Consider the following 18,640-nt stretch of genomic DNA (forward strand, 5'->3'; position numbering starts at 1 on the left):
AATGTAAAAGGGCCTTTACAATAGTCCAGATGAGAATGAATAAGAGGAACAGTAAGAGTCAAAAGTAAGAAAAGGTCGAATTCTAGATATGTTTTTGAGGTGCAGATAACAAGAGTGAGCCAGTTATCAGATGTGGGGGGGTGAATGAAAGCTCGGAATAAAGTATGACCCCAAGACAGCGGGCATGTTGCTGGGGAGTAGTGCTGGAACGACATATGGTGATGGCAATATCGGGCAAAGATAGGTTAGTAGAGGGAGGAAACACAAGGAGTTAAGTTTTTGACAGGTTCAGTTTCAGATAGAGGGAGGACATGATGTTAGAGACAGCGATAAGACAACTACCGGTGTTTTCTAAAAAGGCAGGCGTGATATCGGGAGAAGAAGTGTATAATTGGGTGTCATCAGCATAGAGATGGTACTGGAAACCAAATCTACTGATTGTTTGTCCAATAGGGGCGGTATTCAAAGAGAAGAGGAGGGGCCTAGGACTGATCCTCGAGGAATCCCAACAGTAAGGGGAAGATGAGAGGAGGAGGAACCAGCAAGAGATACAGTGAAGGAACGGTCAGAGAGACAAGAGGTGAACCAGGAGAACACGGTGTCCTTGAGGCCGATTGAGTATAGCATAGTGATGAGTAGCTGATGATCCAGTGTCGAGTGCTGCGGAGAGATCCAAGAGAATTAGCATGGAATAGTGACCATTAGATTTAGCAGTTACTAGCTCATTAGAGACTTTAGTGAGGGCAGTTTCATTAGAGTGTAAAGAGCGAAAACCGGTTGAAGAGGGTCAAGAAGAGAGTTATCTGAGAGATAGCGGATAAGACGGGTGTGGACCAGGCGTTTCAGGAGTTTAGAGATGAAGGGAAGATTAGAGACAGAAATAGGTAACAATACAGCGGCGCTAATATATATATATAAAAAAAAAAATAGGCAGCACTCAAATTAAATGTGAAAAAAGTGGATACTTTACTGATCCTCAGATGGCAATGTTTCAACGGTGACCCGTCTTTGTCAAGCTTGACAAAGACGGGTCACCGTTGAAACGTTGCCATCTGAGGATCAGTAAAGTATCCACCTTTTTCACATTTAATTTGAGTGCTGCCTATTTTTTTTCCTTTTGTCATTTTGGCTGTTTGGACACTGCTGAATAGGTTTTGCACCTGCTGTATTATTTTGGTAGTGCTGCCCTTTTTTCTTGATTTATATATACAGTCATATGTAAAAGTTTGGGCACCCCTATTAATGTTAACCTTTTTTCTTTATAACAATTTTGGTTTTTGCAACAGCTATTTCAGTTTTATATATCTAATAACTGATGGACTCAGTTATATTTCTGGATTCAAATGAGGTTTATTGTACTAACAGAAAATGTGCAATCTGCATTTAAACAAAATTTGACCGGTGCAAAAGTATGGGCACCCTTATCATTTTCTTGATTTGAACACTCCTAACTACTTTTTACTGACTTCCTGAAGCACTAAATTGGTTTTGTAACCTCATTGAGCTTTGAACTTCATAGCCAGGTGTATCAAATCATGAGAAAAGGTATTTAAAGTGGCCACTTGCAAGTAGTTCTCCTAGTTGATTCTCCTATGAAGAGAGGCATCATGGGCTCCTCAAAACAACTCTCAAATGATCTGAAAACAAAGATTATGCAACATAGCTTTTCAGGGGAAGGATACAAAAAGTTGTCTCAGAGATTTAACCTGTCAGTTTCCACTGTGAGGAACATAGTAAGGAAATGGAAGAACACAGGTACAGTTCTTGTTAAGCCCAGAAGTGGCAGGCCAAGTAAAATATCAGAAAGGCAGAGAAGAAGAATGGTGAGAACAGTCAAGGACAATCCACAGACCACCTCCAAAGACCTGCAGCATCATCTTGCTGCAGATGGTGTCACTGTGCATCGGTCAACAATACAGCGCACTTTGCACAAGGAGAAGCTGTATGGGAGAGTGATGCGAAAGAAGCCGTTTCTGCAAGCCCGCCACAAGCAGAGTCGCCTGAGGTATGCAGAAGCACATTTGGACAAGCCAGTTACATTTTGGAAGAAGGTCCTGTGGACTGATGAAACAAAGATTGAGTTGTTTGGTCATACAAAAAGGCGTTATTCATGCGCTGTATTGTTGACCGATGCACAGTGACACCATCTGCAGCAAGATGATGCTGCAGGTCTTTGGAGGTGGTCTGTGGATTGTCCTTGACTGTTCTCACCATTCTTCTTCTCTGCCTTTCTGATACTTTTCTTGGCCTGCCACTTCTGGGCTTAACAAGAACTGTACCTGTGTTCTTCCATTTCCTTACTATGTTCCTCACAGTGGAAACTGACAGGTTAAATCTCTGAGACAACTTTTTGTATCCTTCCCCTGAAAAGCTATGTTGCATAATCTTTGTTTTCAGATCATTTGAGAGTTGTTTTGTGGAGCCCATGATGCCACTCTTCATAGGAGAATCAAATAGGAGAACAACTTGCAAGTGGCCACTTTAAATACCTTTTCTCATGATTTGGTACACCTGGCTATGAAGTTCAAAGCTCAATGAGGTTACAAAACCAATTTAGTGCTTCAGGAAGTCAGTAAAAAGTAGTTAGGAGTGTTCAAATCAAGAAAATGATAAGGGTGCCCATACTTTTGCACCGGTCAAATTTTGTTTAAATGCAGATTGCACATTTTCTGTTAGTACAATAAACCTCATTTGAATCCAGAAATATAACTGAGTCCATCAGTTATTTGATATATGAAACTGAAATACCTGTTGCAAAAACCCAAATTGTTATGAAGAAAAAAGGTTAACATTAATAGGGGTGCCCAAACTTTTACATATGACTGTGTGTGTATATATATATATATATATATATATATATATATATATATATATATATATATATATGTTGAATCAGCTGCAAGTACAGAAAATCCCCACCACAAAGGGGAAAAAGGGGAAATTACAAGAAAGGTAATAAAGCGTACTCGCGCTGTGACTCAAACATATCGATACAAAAACTGATTTAGAACAATAAATACCTGTAGTAGTGTAGTGGATATTCGCATGTAGATCGAAGAGTCATACGTAGGATTTGTATAGCGAATTGTGTTGATACAGTAGCTGTTCACATATAAAGTGCCAGTAGTTTAAACAGAGGAATAGTCGGTACTAGATTAAAAAGAAAAACATATATGTAATAAAACATAAGCAAGCCTCCATGGTGGAGAAAATTAAAAGTTAGAATAAAATGCAATAAGTATCAACCGCTGGCTGCGTGGTTCAACCACTTGTGCAAATAAGCAAATAACAACTTAAAGTGCCTGTGTGCTCGATCTATACTAAATCCTGAGGCCGTCAGAGACAGCATTGCAGTACTAAGGATGCCATCATATATTGTGCTCCATAGAATATTATGCCGACAAAGTTGACAAGTATGAGGTGTTAATGGCTATAGAGCTAGAGTACTAGTAGTGCTGGTAGGACCGGATGAGTAAGCAAACAGTGGTGACAGTCCACCCTAACCAAGTTCAGTACCTTCAGTCAATATAGAAAAAAGGTCCGTGATGGTAAAATGCTGGTACTTATCTTGTGACAAGCCAGAAGGAATCATCAGCAACTGAATAGGGCATCGGCTGTCTTAAATCCAATCTGAGAATCCTGAGATCCAGTCGTCATCCTCATTCTCACGTGGCAGATCTCCACCGATCAAACCAGCCGCACCACCTCCCGACACCACAAGAGGGAGTCCAGAAGGGTAACCAGAGAATGAACTCACAACAGTACCCCCCCTTGAGGAGGGGTCACCGAACCCTCATCCACGCCACCAGGCCGATCAGGATGGGCCCGGTGAAAAGCACGAACCAATCTATTGGCATGAATATCGGAGGCAGAGACCCAAGAATTATCCTCCTGACCATAACCCTTCCATTTGACCAAATACTGGAGTCTCCGTCTAACCAAACAAGAATCCAATATTTTCTCTACCTCATATTCCACATTGCCTTCGAACAACACAGGATCAGGAGGTGCTGCCATAGGAACCACTGGCTCAGCAAACCTCTTCAACAGAGATTTGTGAAATACGTTATGGATCTTGAACGTAACTGGAAGAGCCAATCGAATCGAAACAGGATTAAGAATTTCCAAAATCTTATAAGGACCAATAAATCTTGGCTTAAATTTAGGAGATGCAACCTTCATAGGGATATTCTTAGATGACAACCAAACCATATCACCCACTTTAAACCGGGGACCAATGGTCCTATGCCGGTTGGAAAATCGCTGGGCCTTTTCCTGAGAGAGTGACAACTTATCCACCACTTGGTCCCAGATCTGGTGCATTCTCTCCACCACAGTGTCCACACCTGGGCAGGACGAAGATTCCACTTGCCCTGAAGAGAATCGAGGATGAAACCCAAAATTACAGAAAAAGGGGGACATCAAAGTGGCAGAACTAGCTCTATTGTTCAGTGCGAATTCGGCCAAGGGCAAAAATGAGACCCAATCATCCTGATCAGCAGATATAAAACATCTCAAATAAGACTCCAAGGTCTGGTTTGTTCTCTCAGTCTGTCCATTGGTCTGGGGATGAAACGCGGAGGAGAAGGATAACTGAATTCCCAGATTGGAACAAAAGGCTTTCCAGAATCTGGAAACAAACTGGACTCCTCTGTCGGACACAATGTTCTCAGGAATCCCATGTAACCGATCCACCTGTTGTAAAAGCAAGGGCACCAACTCAGCAGAAGATGGCAACTTTGGGAGTGGTACAAGATGGACCATCTTCGAAAATCTATCACAAATCACCCAGATAACAGTCATTCTCTGAGAGACAGGAAGATCAGAAATAAAATCCATTGAGATATGGGACCATGGCCTCTTGGGCACCGGCAGGGGCATCAGCAACCCACTAGAATGAGAACAGGGTTTAGACCGAGAACAAGTCCCACAGGACTGTACAAAATTCCTGACGTCACGAGATAAGGCAGGCCACCAAAAGAACCGACTCACCAAATCTCTGGGACCAAAAATACCTGGATGACCAGCCAATGCGGAGCAATGAATCTCAGACATCACTCTCCTTCTCCACTGGTCAGGAACATACAATTTTCCCATAGGGCAACGCTCAGGTTTATCCTCCTGAAATTCCTCCAGGGCGCGTCTCAAATCGGGCGAAATGGCAGAAAGAACTACCCCCTCATCTAGGATGGTAGTAGGCTCGGTCACACTAAGAGAATCGGCAAAGAAACTCCTAGAAAGGGCGTCTGCCTTAACATTCTTAGTGCCCGGAAGAAAAGAGACCACAAAATTAAAACGCGTGAAAAACAAGGTCCATCTAGCCTGTCTAGGATTCAAGCGTTTGGCCGACTCCAGATAAATCAAATTCTTGGGATCGGTGAGGACCACAACTTGATGTCTAGCTCCCTCCAACCAATGTCTCCACTCCTCAAATGCCCACTTCATGGCCAACAATTCCCGATTCCCCACGTCATAGTTGCGTTCAGATGGGGAGAACTTTCGAGAAAAGAAGGCACAGGGATTCATCTTAGAAGTCACAGGGTCTTTTTGGGACAAAACAGCTCCTGCACCAATCTCAGAAGCATCTACCTCCACCTGAAATGGAAGTGAGACATCAGGTTGCCGTAAAACTGGAGCGGAGTAAATCTCTGCTTAAGCTCCTGAAATGCTGAGGTAGCCTCAGGAGACCAACTCAGCACAGCAGCGCCTTTCTTGGTCAGATCAGTCAGTGGTTTGACAATACCAGAAAAATTACCTATAAATTTACGATAGAAATTAGCAAAACCCAAAAACTTCTGGAGGGCCTTCAAAGAAGTAGGCTGAAACCCATCATAAATGGCCTGTACCTTGGCCGGGTCCAATTCAATAGTCGATGGAGATAAGATAAATCCCAAAAATAAAATCCTCTGTACACCAAAGAGGCATTTTGATCCCTTAACAAACAGGGAATTCTCCCTCAAAATCTGGAACACAGTCCGGACGTGTTCCACATGAGAATCCTAATCACTAGAAAAGATCAAAATATCATCCAGATAGATGATCAAAAACTTATCTACAAAGTCATGGAAAATATCATTCATAAAGGACTGGAAGACAGAAGGGGCATTAGTGAGCCCAAAAGGCATCACCAGGTACTCAAAATGTCCCTCCGGAGTATTAAACGCCATCTTCCATTCATCCCCGTGCTTGATGCGAATACGATTATACGCCCCCCTGAGGTCAAGCTTAGTAAACCAGCAGGCACTCTTAACTCTGGAGAATAAATCAGACATCAGAGGTAACGGGTACTGATATTTAACCGTCATCTTAATAAGGGAACGATAATCAATACACGGTCTTAATGAACCATCTTTCTTGGTCACAAAAAAAAACCCCAGCACCTAAAGGTGACGAGGATTGTCTAATATGACCCTTCTCCAATGACTCCTTAATATAGGATCGCAAAACAAGCTAAGCCACAGAAAACCAGAGTGGTTGGTAACTATGCAGATTGCAGATCCCTGATCTTACCACACAACTAGCAGTAGCCGTGGAGCGTGCCTACGATGAACCTAGACGCCTCGTCACGACCGGAGGACTGCATAAGCCTAAAGCAAGAAAAGGGAAAACTAACTGCCCCAGAGCAGACCCCAAAGGAATAGATAGCCCCCACAGATGTATTGACGGTGAAACAAGATGAAGGCACAAACACAGGCAGGAAAAGAGGCTGAGCAATAATGGGGCCCAAACTAACTAGACAGGAAAGGAAAGGGAAGACACTGTCTGCAACCTGCAAAAAAACCCTACAAAAATAATGTCCAACACTTCTGATAGCAAAATTAACCCTGAAGTCACTAGACTTCTCCCACTATATCAGCACTCTGAAATATTCTGAGACAGCGCAAACAGAGACCGAACTAGTAGGGGACAAAAAGCCAATTGGCAAAATACTGATAAATAAGAGTGGAAATTCAGCTCAGCCCCCTGCCGGGGCTGGCAGACCACACAAAAAACTGAATACACCAACAAAATCAAGTGTGAACATTAGCAGAAAAACTTAGCTTTAGATGACTGGAACAGAGCTGAAAACCAAGAGCTGACAAGCCAGAAGGAATCATCAGCAACTGAATAGGGCGTCGGCTGTCTTAAATCCAATCTGAGAATCCTGAGATCCAATCGTCATCCTCATTCTCAGGTGGCAGATCTCCACCGATCAAACCAGCCGCACCACCTCCCGACACCACCAGAGGGAGTCCAGAAGGGGAACCAGAGAAAGATCACCTGTTGTGAGTTCAGGGTGGGATGGCAGTTCTTGATAGAGAATGAAAGAGGGTTGTGATCAGAGAGCGGGAGAGGGAAGTTTGTGAAATCATCCACTGAGCAAAGCCGGGAGAAGACCAAATCGAGGGAGTTTCCATCTTCATGTGTGGCAGAGTTAGTATGCTGCGAGAGGCAGAAAGAGGAGGTTAGAGATAAAAGGTGAGTAGCAGATGGGGGAGAGGGGAAAAGCAATGGGGCGGTTGAAATCACCCATGATAAGGGTGGGGATGTCACAGGAGAGAAAATGTGGAAGCCAGGTGACAAAGTGATCCAGGAACTGATGAGAGGGTCTGGGAAGACGATACACCACCGCCACTCGCATGGAGAAGGGGATGTAGAGTCTGACAACATGGACCTCAAAAGAAGGGAAGACAAGTGAGAGTACTTGAGGGATAACTTGAAAGGTACATTTGGGTGATAGGAGCAGATCAACGCCTCTACCTGCTCTGTTGTACGATCTTGGGGTATGAGAAAAGTTTAGTCCACGATATGAAAGAGCAGCAGCAGAGGTGGTGTCTGACTGTTGGATTCAGGTTTCAGTAAGAGCCAGAAGGTTAAGAGAAGAAGTCATAGATGAAAGGTAATTTATTACACACTGACTGAGAATTCCAAAGGGCACAAATGAAAGAGACGGAAGGCATGCTGGGAATATTAATAAGATTAGAAGGGTTTCTGAGTGTAGCAGTTGGGAGGTTTAACTTGCTATAACATGGGGGGCCGGGTTTAGAGTGATATCTCCTGCGACTCGGAGAAGGAGGATAGAAAGAGTGATCAGATGGTTAAGTGATTTGTGAGAGCATCTCGTTTGTTGGATGGTGGGACTGAATGGATCTGTGCTATTTAGCAATGTGAAGAGAGCGTTAGTGCTATACATAGGAGAGGAAAGTACAGAGGGGATGGAGTGTAAAGAGTTAATGCAAGGACAGTGGATGTGAGTGAATGCAGCAGCCAGGATTTAAATTATACAAATGCATATGGTGAATGTGCTGTAATCCAAATTTATAGGGAACAGATTTATTTATTTGTCTTACCTGTCTCATGCCCTGTCTAACAGCCATGTTTAACTGCCAAGTCCTTTGATAAATGTACTTCGATTAAATGTGCATAAATGCTACCCCTGCATAAATGCGTCCCCAGACTATGTCTCAATATATAGGAGGCTAGTTCTAAGATCTTCCTTTTTTTTTCCTCTTATTACCAATCAAACTATGTTGACACAGCAGAACACAATAAATGTAGTGACCAGATAAACAAGTGTCCAGGCCTACATGGATCATAAACCACTTTGAAAAAGTTAGTTGCCCTCACAGCATAAGGGACAAGCAGAGTAAGTTGAAATAGCTATATACCATTAAATATGCTGTCTAAAATGAATAGCTATGGCTGGTAGCATGCAGAATTCGGTGCAGATGTTGAATGTGATTAAATACCATTAAATTTGCTAGCAAAAATGAATAGCTATGGCTTGTAGAATGCAGGTTTCGGTGCAGACATTGAATGAGATTAAATAACTGTATGAAGAGAATAGAGATGCGTGTTAGATTCAGCCATGTTTAACTGCCAAGTACTTTGATAAATGTACATAAATGCTACCCCTGCAAGGTCCACTTTATCTCCCCTGCCAGAACCTGCATGAAGTCATGATCATGTCATCAGTCACGTGATGGGGAAGTCACAGGCTTGGGTTTAAATATATATAGTAGATGAAGAGCCCGGCACTGCCCAGGCATAGTAACTAACTGTGGTTAGTTATAACAAATTATAATTATCCTCCATCCCATAGTCCCGTGCCCATATACCCATCATACATATCCACAATCATACATATCTCCATCCAATAGTCCCATGCCCATATACCCATCATACATATCCACCATCCCATAGTCCCATGCCCATATACCCATCATGCATACTCTCCATCCCATAGTCCCATGCCCATATACCCATCACACATCCTCCATCCCATTGTCCCAAGCCCATATACCCATCACACATCCTCCATCCCATTGTCCCATGCCCATATACCCATCATACATATTCTCCATCCCATAGTCCCATGCCCATATACCCATCATACATATTCGCCATCCCATAGTCGAGTGCCCATATACCCGTCATACATATCCTCCATCCCATAGTCCAGTGCCCATATACCCATCACACATCCTCCATTCCATAGTCGAGTGCCCATATACCCATCACACATCCTTCATCTCATAGTCCAATGCCCATATACCCATCATAAATATAGAATCATAGAATCGTAGAGTTGGAAGGGACCTCCTGGGCCATCTGGTCCAACCCCCTGCTCAAAGCAGGATTCACTAAATCATCCCAGTCAGATGTCTGTCCAACCTCTGTTTGAAGACTTCCATTGAAGGAGAACTTCTCATGGCAGCTTGTTCCACTCATTGATCACTCTAACTGTCAAAAAGTTTTTTCTAATATCTAATCTGTGTCTCCTCCCATTCAGTTTCATCCCATTGCTTCTAGTCTTTCCTTGTGCAAATGAGAATAAAGTTGATCCTTCTACAATGTGACAGCCCTTTAGATATTTGTAGAAAGCTATTAAGTCTCCTCTCAGTCTTCTCTTTTGCAAACTAAACAATCCCAAATCCTGCAATCTTTCCTCATAAGACAGGGTTTGCAGACCGGTCACCATTCTGGTTGCTCTTTTCTGAACTTGCTCCAGTTTGTTGATGTCTTTTCTAAAATGTGGTGCCCAAAACTGGACACAATATTCCAGATGAGGTCTGACCAAAGAGGAGAGGGAAATAATGACTTCACGTGATCTAGACTGTATGCTTCTGTTAATACATCCTAGAATTGCATTTGCTTTTTTTGCTGCTGCATCACACTGTTGACTCATATTCAGTCTGTGATCTATTAGTATACCCAAGTCTTTTTCACATGTGCTGTTGCTTAGGCCTATTCCTCCCATTCTGTATATGCTTTTTTCATTTTTATTGCCCAGATGTAGTACTTTGCATTTTTCCCTGTTAAAAACCATTCTGTTAGTTGCCCACTTCTCCAGTTTATTTGTATCTTTTTGAATCCTCTCTCTCTCTTCTCTAGTATTAGCTATCCCTCCTAGCTTTGTGTCATCAGCAAATTTAATCAGTTTACCCTCAATTCCTTCATCTAAATCGTTGATAAAGATGTTGAACAATACAGGGCCCAGGACAGAGCCCTGTGGTATCCCACTTGAGACATTCTTCTCTTTGGGTCCGATCACTAAGCCAGTTATGAATCCACCTAACAGTTGCCTTGTCCATTCCATACTTAGTCATTTTTTCAATAAGGATTGTATGAGATACTTTGTCAAATGCTTTGCTGAAGTCAAGATATTCTATATCTACAGCATTTCCTTGATCCACCCAATCAGTGATTCTGTCATAGAAGGAAATTAAGTTAGTCTGGCATGACTTATTAGTTACAAACCCATGCTGACTCTGTTTAATCACTTCATTCTTATCCAGGTACTGACATACATGTTGTTTAATAATTTGTTCAAAGATCTTTCCTGGTATAGAAGTCAGACTCACTGGCCTATAGTTGCCTGGGTCCACCTTCTTCCCCTTTTTGAAGATACGAACAACATTTGCTCTTCTCCAGTCTTTTGGGACTTCTCCTGTTCTCCAAGAATTTTCAAAGATTATGGAGAGGGGTTCAAACATTTCTTCTGCTATCTCCTTCAGTACTCTGGGGTGTAATTCATTTGGACCTGGAGACTTGAATTCATTTAGGTTAGCTAAGTGTTTCCTCACTATCTTTCTGTTTATAGATATCCTGGATTCTTCTATTCCCTTAATAGGACAGTGAAGAACAGTTGAAGTTACATTTCCTTTCTGAGAGAAAACAGATGCAAAATAGGAATTTAAAAGTTCGGCCTTCTCAACATCCTGTCTTACCATTTCATCATTTTCATCCTGTAAAAATCCTATAGCATCTTTGACTTTTCTTTTACTTTTGACATATCCCCAAAATCCTTTATTATTGCTTTTGACATCTCTTGCAAGCCTCAATTCATAGTCAGCTTTAGATAATCTGATTTGTGCCCTGCAAGTTCTGCAGACAGCATTATATTCTTCTTTAGATATGCCTCCCTCTTTCCATTTTATAAACATTTTTTTCTTCCTTTTTAGCATGTGCTTAAGTTCTGTGTTCATCCATCCTGGCTTCCTTAAATGCTTCCTATTCTTCCCTCTTTTCGGAATTGTTAACAATTGTGCTTTGAGAATTTCATTTTTCAAGATTTCCCATCCTTCCTGGACATTTTTGTCTTTAAGGATATCCAGCCATTGGATCCCTCCAATTCTCTTTCTGAATCCCTTAAAATCTGCCTTTCTGAAATCCAACCTTGACGTCTGAGTCTTCACAGGTCTTCCTCCTCTAGTTATCCAAAATTCTAAAATAGCATGGTCGTTACCTCCTAGGGTCCCAGCCACTTTTACCTCCTCAACCATTTCCTCCCTGTTTATAAGGATTAGATCCAAGGTAGCAGTTCCCCTTGTTTTCTCCCTTACCTTTTGGAAGATAAAGTTGTCAGCAAGAGAGGATAAGATTTTCCTTGACCTGTTAGTTTTGCCTGAGAGAGATTCCCAACAAATGTCTGGATAGTTGAAATCTCCCATGACAACTATGTCATATTTTTTGGAGAACTTGGCCATTTGATGCATAAAGAGTTCATCCATTTCTACAGCTTGCACAGGCGGCCTGTAGTAAATGCCTACAATTGTGTCCTTTCCATTGTTCTGTCCTTGTATTCTTACCCAAACAGTTTCCACAGAACTCCCAGTCTCTGAAGCTTCAATCTCTGTGCAGATATACGCATTTCTAACATACAATGCAACACCCCCTCCTCGTTTATCAAGTCTGTTTCTTGCAAATAAGTTGTATCCTTCTAGTCTTGTATTCCAATCATGTGTATTGTCCCACCAAGTTTCAGTGATTCCAATGACATCATATTTCTTTTCCTGTGTTAGTAGTTCCAATTCTCCTTGTTTGTTGCCCATGCTTTGTGCATTAGTATAGAAACATTTTAGTTTGTGATTGGTTTCTCTTTCTCCAATATTTTTATTAATTCTTTTTTCTTTGTTCTTCCTTTCCACTTCTAATAGCAGAGTTCTCAATAGCATTTGTCAGGTGTATGGCTTTTTCTGGTCTTTTGCTTTCCTTCCCATGTTGTTCTAGTTTAAAGCTCTCCTTACAAGTGTAGCAAGGCGACTTCCAAATACATGTTTTCCAGTCTTCGTAAGGTGCACCCCATCTCTAGCAAGTAGTCCATCGTAAAGGTAATTCACTTGGTGATCCATAAATCCAAATCGTTGCTGATGGCACCATCGACGTAGCCAGTTGTTCACCTGCAGAATCTTATTCCACCTCCTTGTTCCATGGCCATCCACTGGGAGGATGGAAGAGAAGCCCACCTGCGCACCCAGTTCTTTCACTTTCTTGCCTAAGTCTTCAAATTCTCTGCAGATGGTTTCCAGGTCATTTCTTGCAGTGTCATTTGTCCCCACATGTAGTAGCAGGAATGGGTAGTCATCTGTAGGTCTGAAGAGTCCTGATATCCTGTCAGACACATCTTTAATTTTTGCACCTGGAAGACGGCACATTTCTCTTGAAGTTATATCCGGTCTGCAGATAGCGGCCTCTGTTCGTCTCAGCAGGGAATCCCCCATGACCACCACTCTCCTTTTCTTCTTCACAACATTTTTCTTTCTCCATCCAGGAGGACTCTGAGGGCGGACAAGGTTGCTGTTTGTGTGCAAAGTCTTATCCTGATGTATTTCTTCATCGTTTTCCTGCGTGAGAGCCTGGCACTGGTTCCTGAGAAGTATGGGTGCTGACTGCCTCCCGATCCTCCTGCTTCTCTGGGTCACATGTTTCCATTCCTCTGTTTCTTCAGGTGCACTTCGAATTTCTTCTCTTTCTGTAACATGAAGAGATAATTCTGCTCTGTCTAAGAACTCTTCACCTTCCTTAATGATCTTCAACGTAGCTAACCTCTCTTCGAGATTTTGCAACTTTTCCTCCAACAGGGACACAAGCTTGCATTTGTGGCAAGTGAAGTTTGGCTTTTCCATAGTCCCATGCCCATATACCCATCATACATATCCTCCATCCCACAGTCCAGTGCCCATATACCCATCATACATCCTCCATCTCATAGTCAACCATTATGACATCATAATGAGCGACGGGGTTTGATGACATCAGCGTCGCCATGGCAACCATTGTGACATAATGAGGGGCGGGGCTTGATACACGCACACTGTTTCCCCATTATGTAGATAGGGGCATTATGACATCATAATGAGGGGCGGGGATTGACGCGCACACACTTTTTCCCCATTATGTAGACAGGGGCAAAATTGTTTAGTGAATTGGAACGCGCGGGGTTAAAATTTCGCCTCACAACATAGCTTAGGACGCTCTCGGGGTCCAGACGTGTGACTGTGCCAAATTTTGTGGCTGCAGCTGCGACGGTGCGGATGCCTATCCCGGACATACACACACACATACACACACTTTGAGCTTTATATATTAGATTTCCTGTGTTTTTGTTCCATTCCTAAATTTGTAAAAATAAGAAAAAAAGACATGAGTCTGCACTTGAAGCAGGGGGAAATCTAGGCTTTCAAACAAGGGCGTTAATGGACCCAACTTACGTGATATAGATGTTGAGATTTATACTTGCTCCCATGTTTGCAAAAAGTGTTGAGTGAGTATTGGTAATTGTTTAGTTTGTATATGTATTTAGTCGATCCAAGGCAGAGATGTGAGTATCCAGAGAGAGAGAGGTCCTCTTCCACACACACACACACACATACATACATATACACTTTGAGCTATATATAATATATATATATATATATATATATATATATATATATATATATATTTTTTTTTTTTTTTTTTTCAAATCCTGGCTCTGACCTGTGAAAAATAAATTACATACTAAGGCTCCTAACACTATAATACTACCTTAGGTGGCTGTTATAGCTGTTAAAAGGGCACAGCCTTTTGGGAGATTCGGGTTCAACTCCCAGCTCTACCCTGTTGGAAAGTAATATACCAGTAGTCCTGGGGCAAGACTAATAACACTACAGGGTGGGCCATTTATATGGATACACTTAAATAAAATGGGAATGGTTGGTGATATCAACTTCCTGTTTGTGGCACATTAGTATATGAGAGGGGAAAAACTTTTCAAGATGGGTGGTGACCGTGGTGTTCAATGTGCTGCCCATTGTGTTGGATTGTCAATGCAACCCTCTTCTCCCACTCTTGACACACTGATAGCAACACCGCAGAAGAAATGCTAGTCTAAGGGGGTCAGATTCCTTGTAGGAAAGCTCGGACCTGACACCCATATGGTGGGGCACCATTTTGCTGGAAAAACTCAGGGAACATGCCATCTTCAGTGCATAAAGAGGGCAACACATGATCATGTAGCAATTTCAGATATCCAGTGGCATTGAGGTTTCCATTGATGAAGAATGGCCCCACTATCTTTGTACCCCATATACCACACCATACCATCAATTATGGGTGTCAAGGTCCGAGCTTTCCTACATGAACAGTTTCCTGGAAAGTGGATTGATCATTGTGGGCCAGTTGAATGACCACCTAGGTCTCCCGATCTGACCCCCGAAGGCAATTGTCAGTGCTGTGAAGATACAAGATGTGCAGCATCTGAAACAACGGATAGTGGAAGCCTGTGCTAGCATTTCTTCTGTGGTGTTGCTGTCAGTATGTCAATAGTCGGAGAAGAAGGTTGCATTGACAATCCAACACAATGGGCAGCACTTTAAACACATTTTATAAGTGGTCATAAACTTGTAAATAACTCATGAAAGAATAAAGTTATGATAAAACCAAGCACACCATTGTTTTTCTTGTGAAATTCTCAATAAGTTTGATGTGTCATATGACCCTCTTACCATTGCAAAAAAATAAAGTTGGATCCAAAATGGCCAACTTCAAAATGGCCACCATGGTCACCCCCATCTTGAAAAGTTTCCCCCCTCTCATATACTAATGTGCCACAAACAGGAAGTTGATATCACCAACCATCCCCATTTTATTTAGGTGTATCCATATAAATGGCCCACCATGTACAGTGCCTCCACACAGTATAATGTTCCCACAGTACCTCCATTCCCCCACACATTATGATAGTACAAGATGCCCCACACAATATTCTTCCACCCAAGCCACTAGATAATAAATCCTCACTTATCCCCATTCTTGATACCATACAGTGCCACTTTCTTGATTCCCACACACAGTATAATTTTTCCACAGTACCTCCATCCCCAATTTATGGGGGGTGTTTTTCCATGTAATATATGGAAGTCTACAAGAAAAAGCTAAAAAAAAAAACAACATAATATAAAGAGAAAATAAAGCACTGTACATGGAGACATTGTTATCAGATAACTCCTGTCTTGTTCTTACAAAAAATCTTTTCTAAAAGCCTCAAACTTCTGTGTGTGAATCAGACCTGAGATCTAACTTGATAGAAGATTACAGTGTGGGAAAGACGGGAAACCTTCATATAGACGGCCGGTGGGGATGGAGTCAGTGACGGACTCTGGCCAAATATGTTTCTAGAGCCGTAGTAGAAGATGAAGATGTCGTCCTCATCATGAAGTAGTTATTTCTCCTGTCCCGTGTAATGAATGTCTCCTGCAGTATTACTAATGCCGATTCCAGTGTCGGTAAATGAGACGAGAATTAGTGTTATGGAAGATGAGTCTATGAGGAACGTATTCAGCTGCCGACTCCGAGGGAGAAACTGCTTGTTGTCTGTGGCCTAAATATATAGGTTTTATTAGTAGTTGTCAGGGAAGAACGCAGTATGTTGTAAAGTAATAAAAATACCATTGCTGCTTAGATCCTCACCAGTCTCTGTATTACTTGGTCATTCCCAACCAACTTGTGATTCCTACAGCCAATCATTTGCTGAAGCAGTGAGTAACATAGCCATTGTTTGGGAGCATGGAGGAGATGTTAGTCAGCAATTCAACTTATGTTCCAGTCCATAAAAGACTAGCGAATACAAAATCTACATGTTCTATCTCCTCATATGTTTCCTTTAATATTTCCAATAATTGTATTATTACACAGGATTGTTATGATGTTACATCGGCTCATCTTCTCATTCAGGTCTCTACAATATCGGATCCTCTCAGTGAAGATCTTCTATATAAGAGAATTTTCCTGATTTACCCATCAAGGATGGATATCGACAGAGACAAGATGGCGGAGAGGATATTACACCTCACCCTAAAGATCCTCTTCCGGCTTACTGGAGAGGTGAGAGATTCTGATGATGTCACATTACAACATACTTATCTATGGGAATAACAGATGGACAGAACTGGAGAGGTGAGGACTCTGGAAATGTCTGTAGTGAGAATTATTAATGTGTCTCTCCATAACCAGGAGTATACAGTAGTGAAGAAGACCTCTAGTGAGCGCTGTCAGTACCCTGTGTCTGAGGGATGGGGAAGACCCCTGAGTCCAATCCCAAGGCCTCCATGTAACCTCCTCGTATATGAGGACATCAATGACCAGAAGATCCTCGAAGTGACCTACAAGATGATTGAGCTGCTGACTGGAGAGGTGACACTGCTGGGAATGCTGGGACATTATACAGTAACGCTATGAAGTCATCGGGGGATGATGGTATCATTGTATGTGTCAGGTTCCTATAAGGTGTCAGGATGTCGCTGTCTATTTCTCCATGGAGGAATGGGAGTATTTAGAAGGACACAAAGATCAGTACAAGGACGTCATGATGGAGGTTCCTCAACCCCTCACATCACCAGGTAATAGATAGGACTAAATACACAAGGGCTATAATTATCTGTATGTAAATAATGACTTCAGTCCATGTATGTTTTTCCTGCAGATCTATCCAGTAAGAGGACAACACCAGAGAGATGTCCCCGTCCTCTTCTTACACAGGACTGTAAACAAGAAGATCCCAATGTTCCTCAGGATCATCAGGTAGATGGAGAGAAGGTGTCACGAGATCTCCCCTATGATGTGTAGATGGCTGAGAAGGTCTTGTGCTCAGTCTTGTTTTATCCACCAGTATTATATGTTTTATACTTGTGTAATGAGAACGGTGGAGATGGCAGGATTAGAGCTGATAATAGATGTGACTTCTCCAATATTTGTTTCAGGGTGAAGATCTGACCCATATTAATACTACAGAGACATATGTGAGGGAAGATGAGAGGTGTAAAGAGGAGATTCCTATATATGACTACCCAGGTGAGTAGTAACCACTAAATGCAGAGAAGTCACAAATTCTTCCTAGTCACCGGCTGTGGCTGCTTTATCGATTGTCTATTCTGGTCGTATGACAATCATGTGATCACCATTTTGCCTCTAGACCATAACATTCTGCTCCATTTGGAAATGTTGAAGTTACTTTGAGAAATTGTTAAATCCTATAGAACTTACAACCTGGAGTATCCACCTACCCCCAGAGATTAGAAGATGCTGACCGTTACCTGCTGAGATCTGTAAACTAGAAAGCCAAATGACGTAGAATGTGCTGACAAGTTAGAAAATCACTTGAAGAAAAATATTATGATGGGCCTGTAAGAGAAAGCGGAGGGTAATGATGCTGTTGGTTTCCTAGATCCCTGATATCTTATTGGATGAATCTCCCTTCTGTGCTGATGAATGTGCTCATATGGTCCCTACAAGACCAGGTCCAGTCTTTCTGGCCAAACTTCGCTTTTATGATCATCAACATTAACCCCTTAGGCCTGTTTCACACTTCAGTTTTTTCGGTCAGTCAAAATCCGCCAAAATAGCGGAAAACGGATCCGCAGGCGGCCTGACAGAAGCGGGGGACAGCGGATCGGCAGATGTACGGATCCGCTGATGGTAAAAATTTAAAGGAACCGCGCCTGGGGAAGGAGAGAGAGAGAATTTCAAACTTTTAGTTTTTGTACACTTAAATCACAGTGGTGTCACACAAATTAGTCTACTTTACATCAGCACAATTTTGGAAACATAATTTTTTTTTTTGTTACAACATTATAAGGGTTAAAAGTTGACCAGCGATTTCTTTTTCCAACAAAATTTACAAAACCATTTTTTTAAGGGCCACCTCACATTTAAAGTGAGTTAGGGGGAGTCAATATAACAGAAAATACCCAAAAGTGACACCATTCTAAAAACTGTGCCCCTCAAGGTGCAAAACCACATTCAGGAAGTTTATTAACTCTTAAGGACCCGTCACACTAAGCGATACCACTAGCAATATCGCTATAACGTCACTGGTTTTTGTGACGTTATAGCGATATTG

The 18,640-nt window shown here is 42.0% G+C and overlaps 1 protein-coding gene across 1 annotated transcript in view; it reads left to right on the forward strand.

Moving 5' to 3' along the window:
- LOC141055838 (uncharacterized) overlaps positions 1-18,640 on the forward strand; it is a 53,317-nt gene that overhangs the window by 22,871 nt on the left and 11,806 nt on the right. Inside the window, exons 2-6 of the mRNA XM_073552548.1 lie at positions 16,477-16,626; positions 16,756-16,935; positions 17,018-17,141; positions 17,225-17,322; positions 17,502-17,592. Of these exons, the coding sequence (XP_073408649.1) occupies positions 16,477-16,626; positions 16,756-16,935; positions 17,018-17,141; positions 17,225-17,322; positions 17,502-17,592 (643 nt within the window). The remainder of the gene's footprint in view (positions 1-16,476; positions 16,627-16,755; positions 16,936-17,017; positions 17,142-17,224; positions 17,323-17,501; positions 17,593-18,640) is intronic.

Source organism: Dendrobates tinctorius, unplaced genomic scaffold, assembly GCF_039654945.1.
Source record: "Dendrobates tinctorius isolate UK_male_01 unplaced genomic scaffold, ASM3965494v1 ptg000192l, whole genome shotgun sequence".
NCBI classification, from domain to species: Eukaryota; Metazoa; Chordata; class Amphibia; order Anura; family Dendrobatidae; genus Dendrobates; species Dendrobates tinctorius.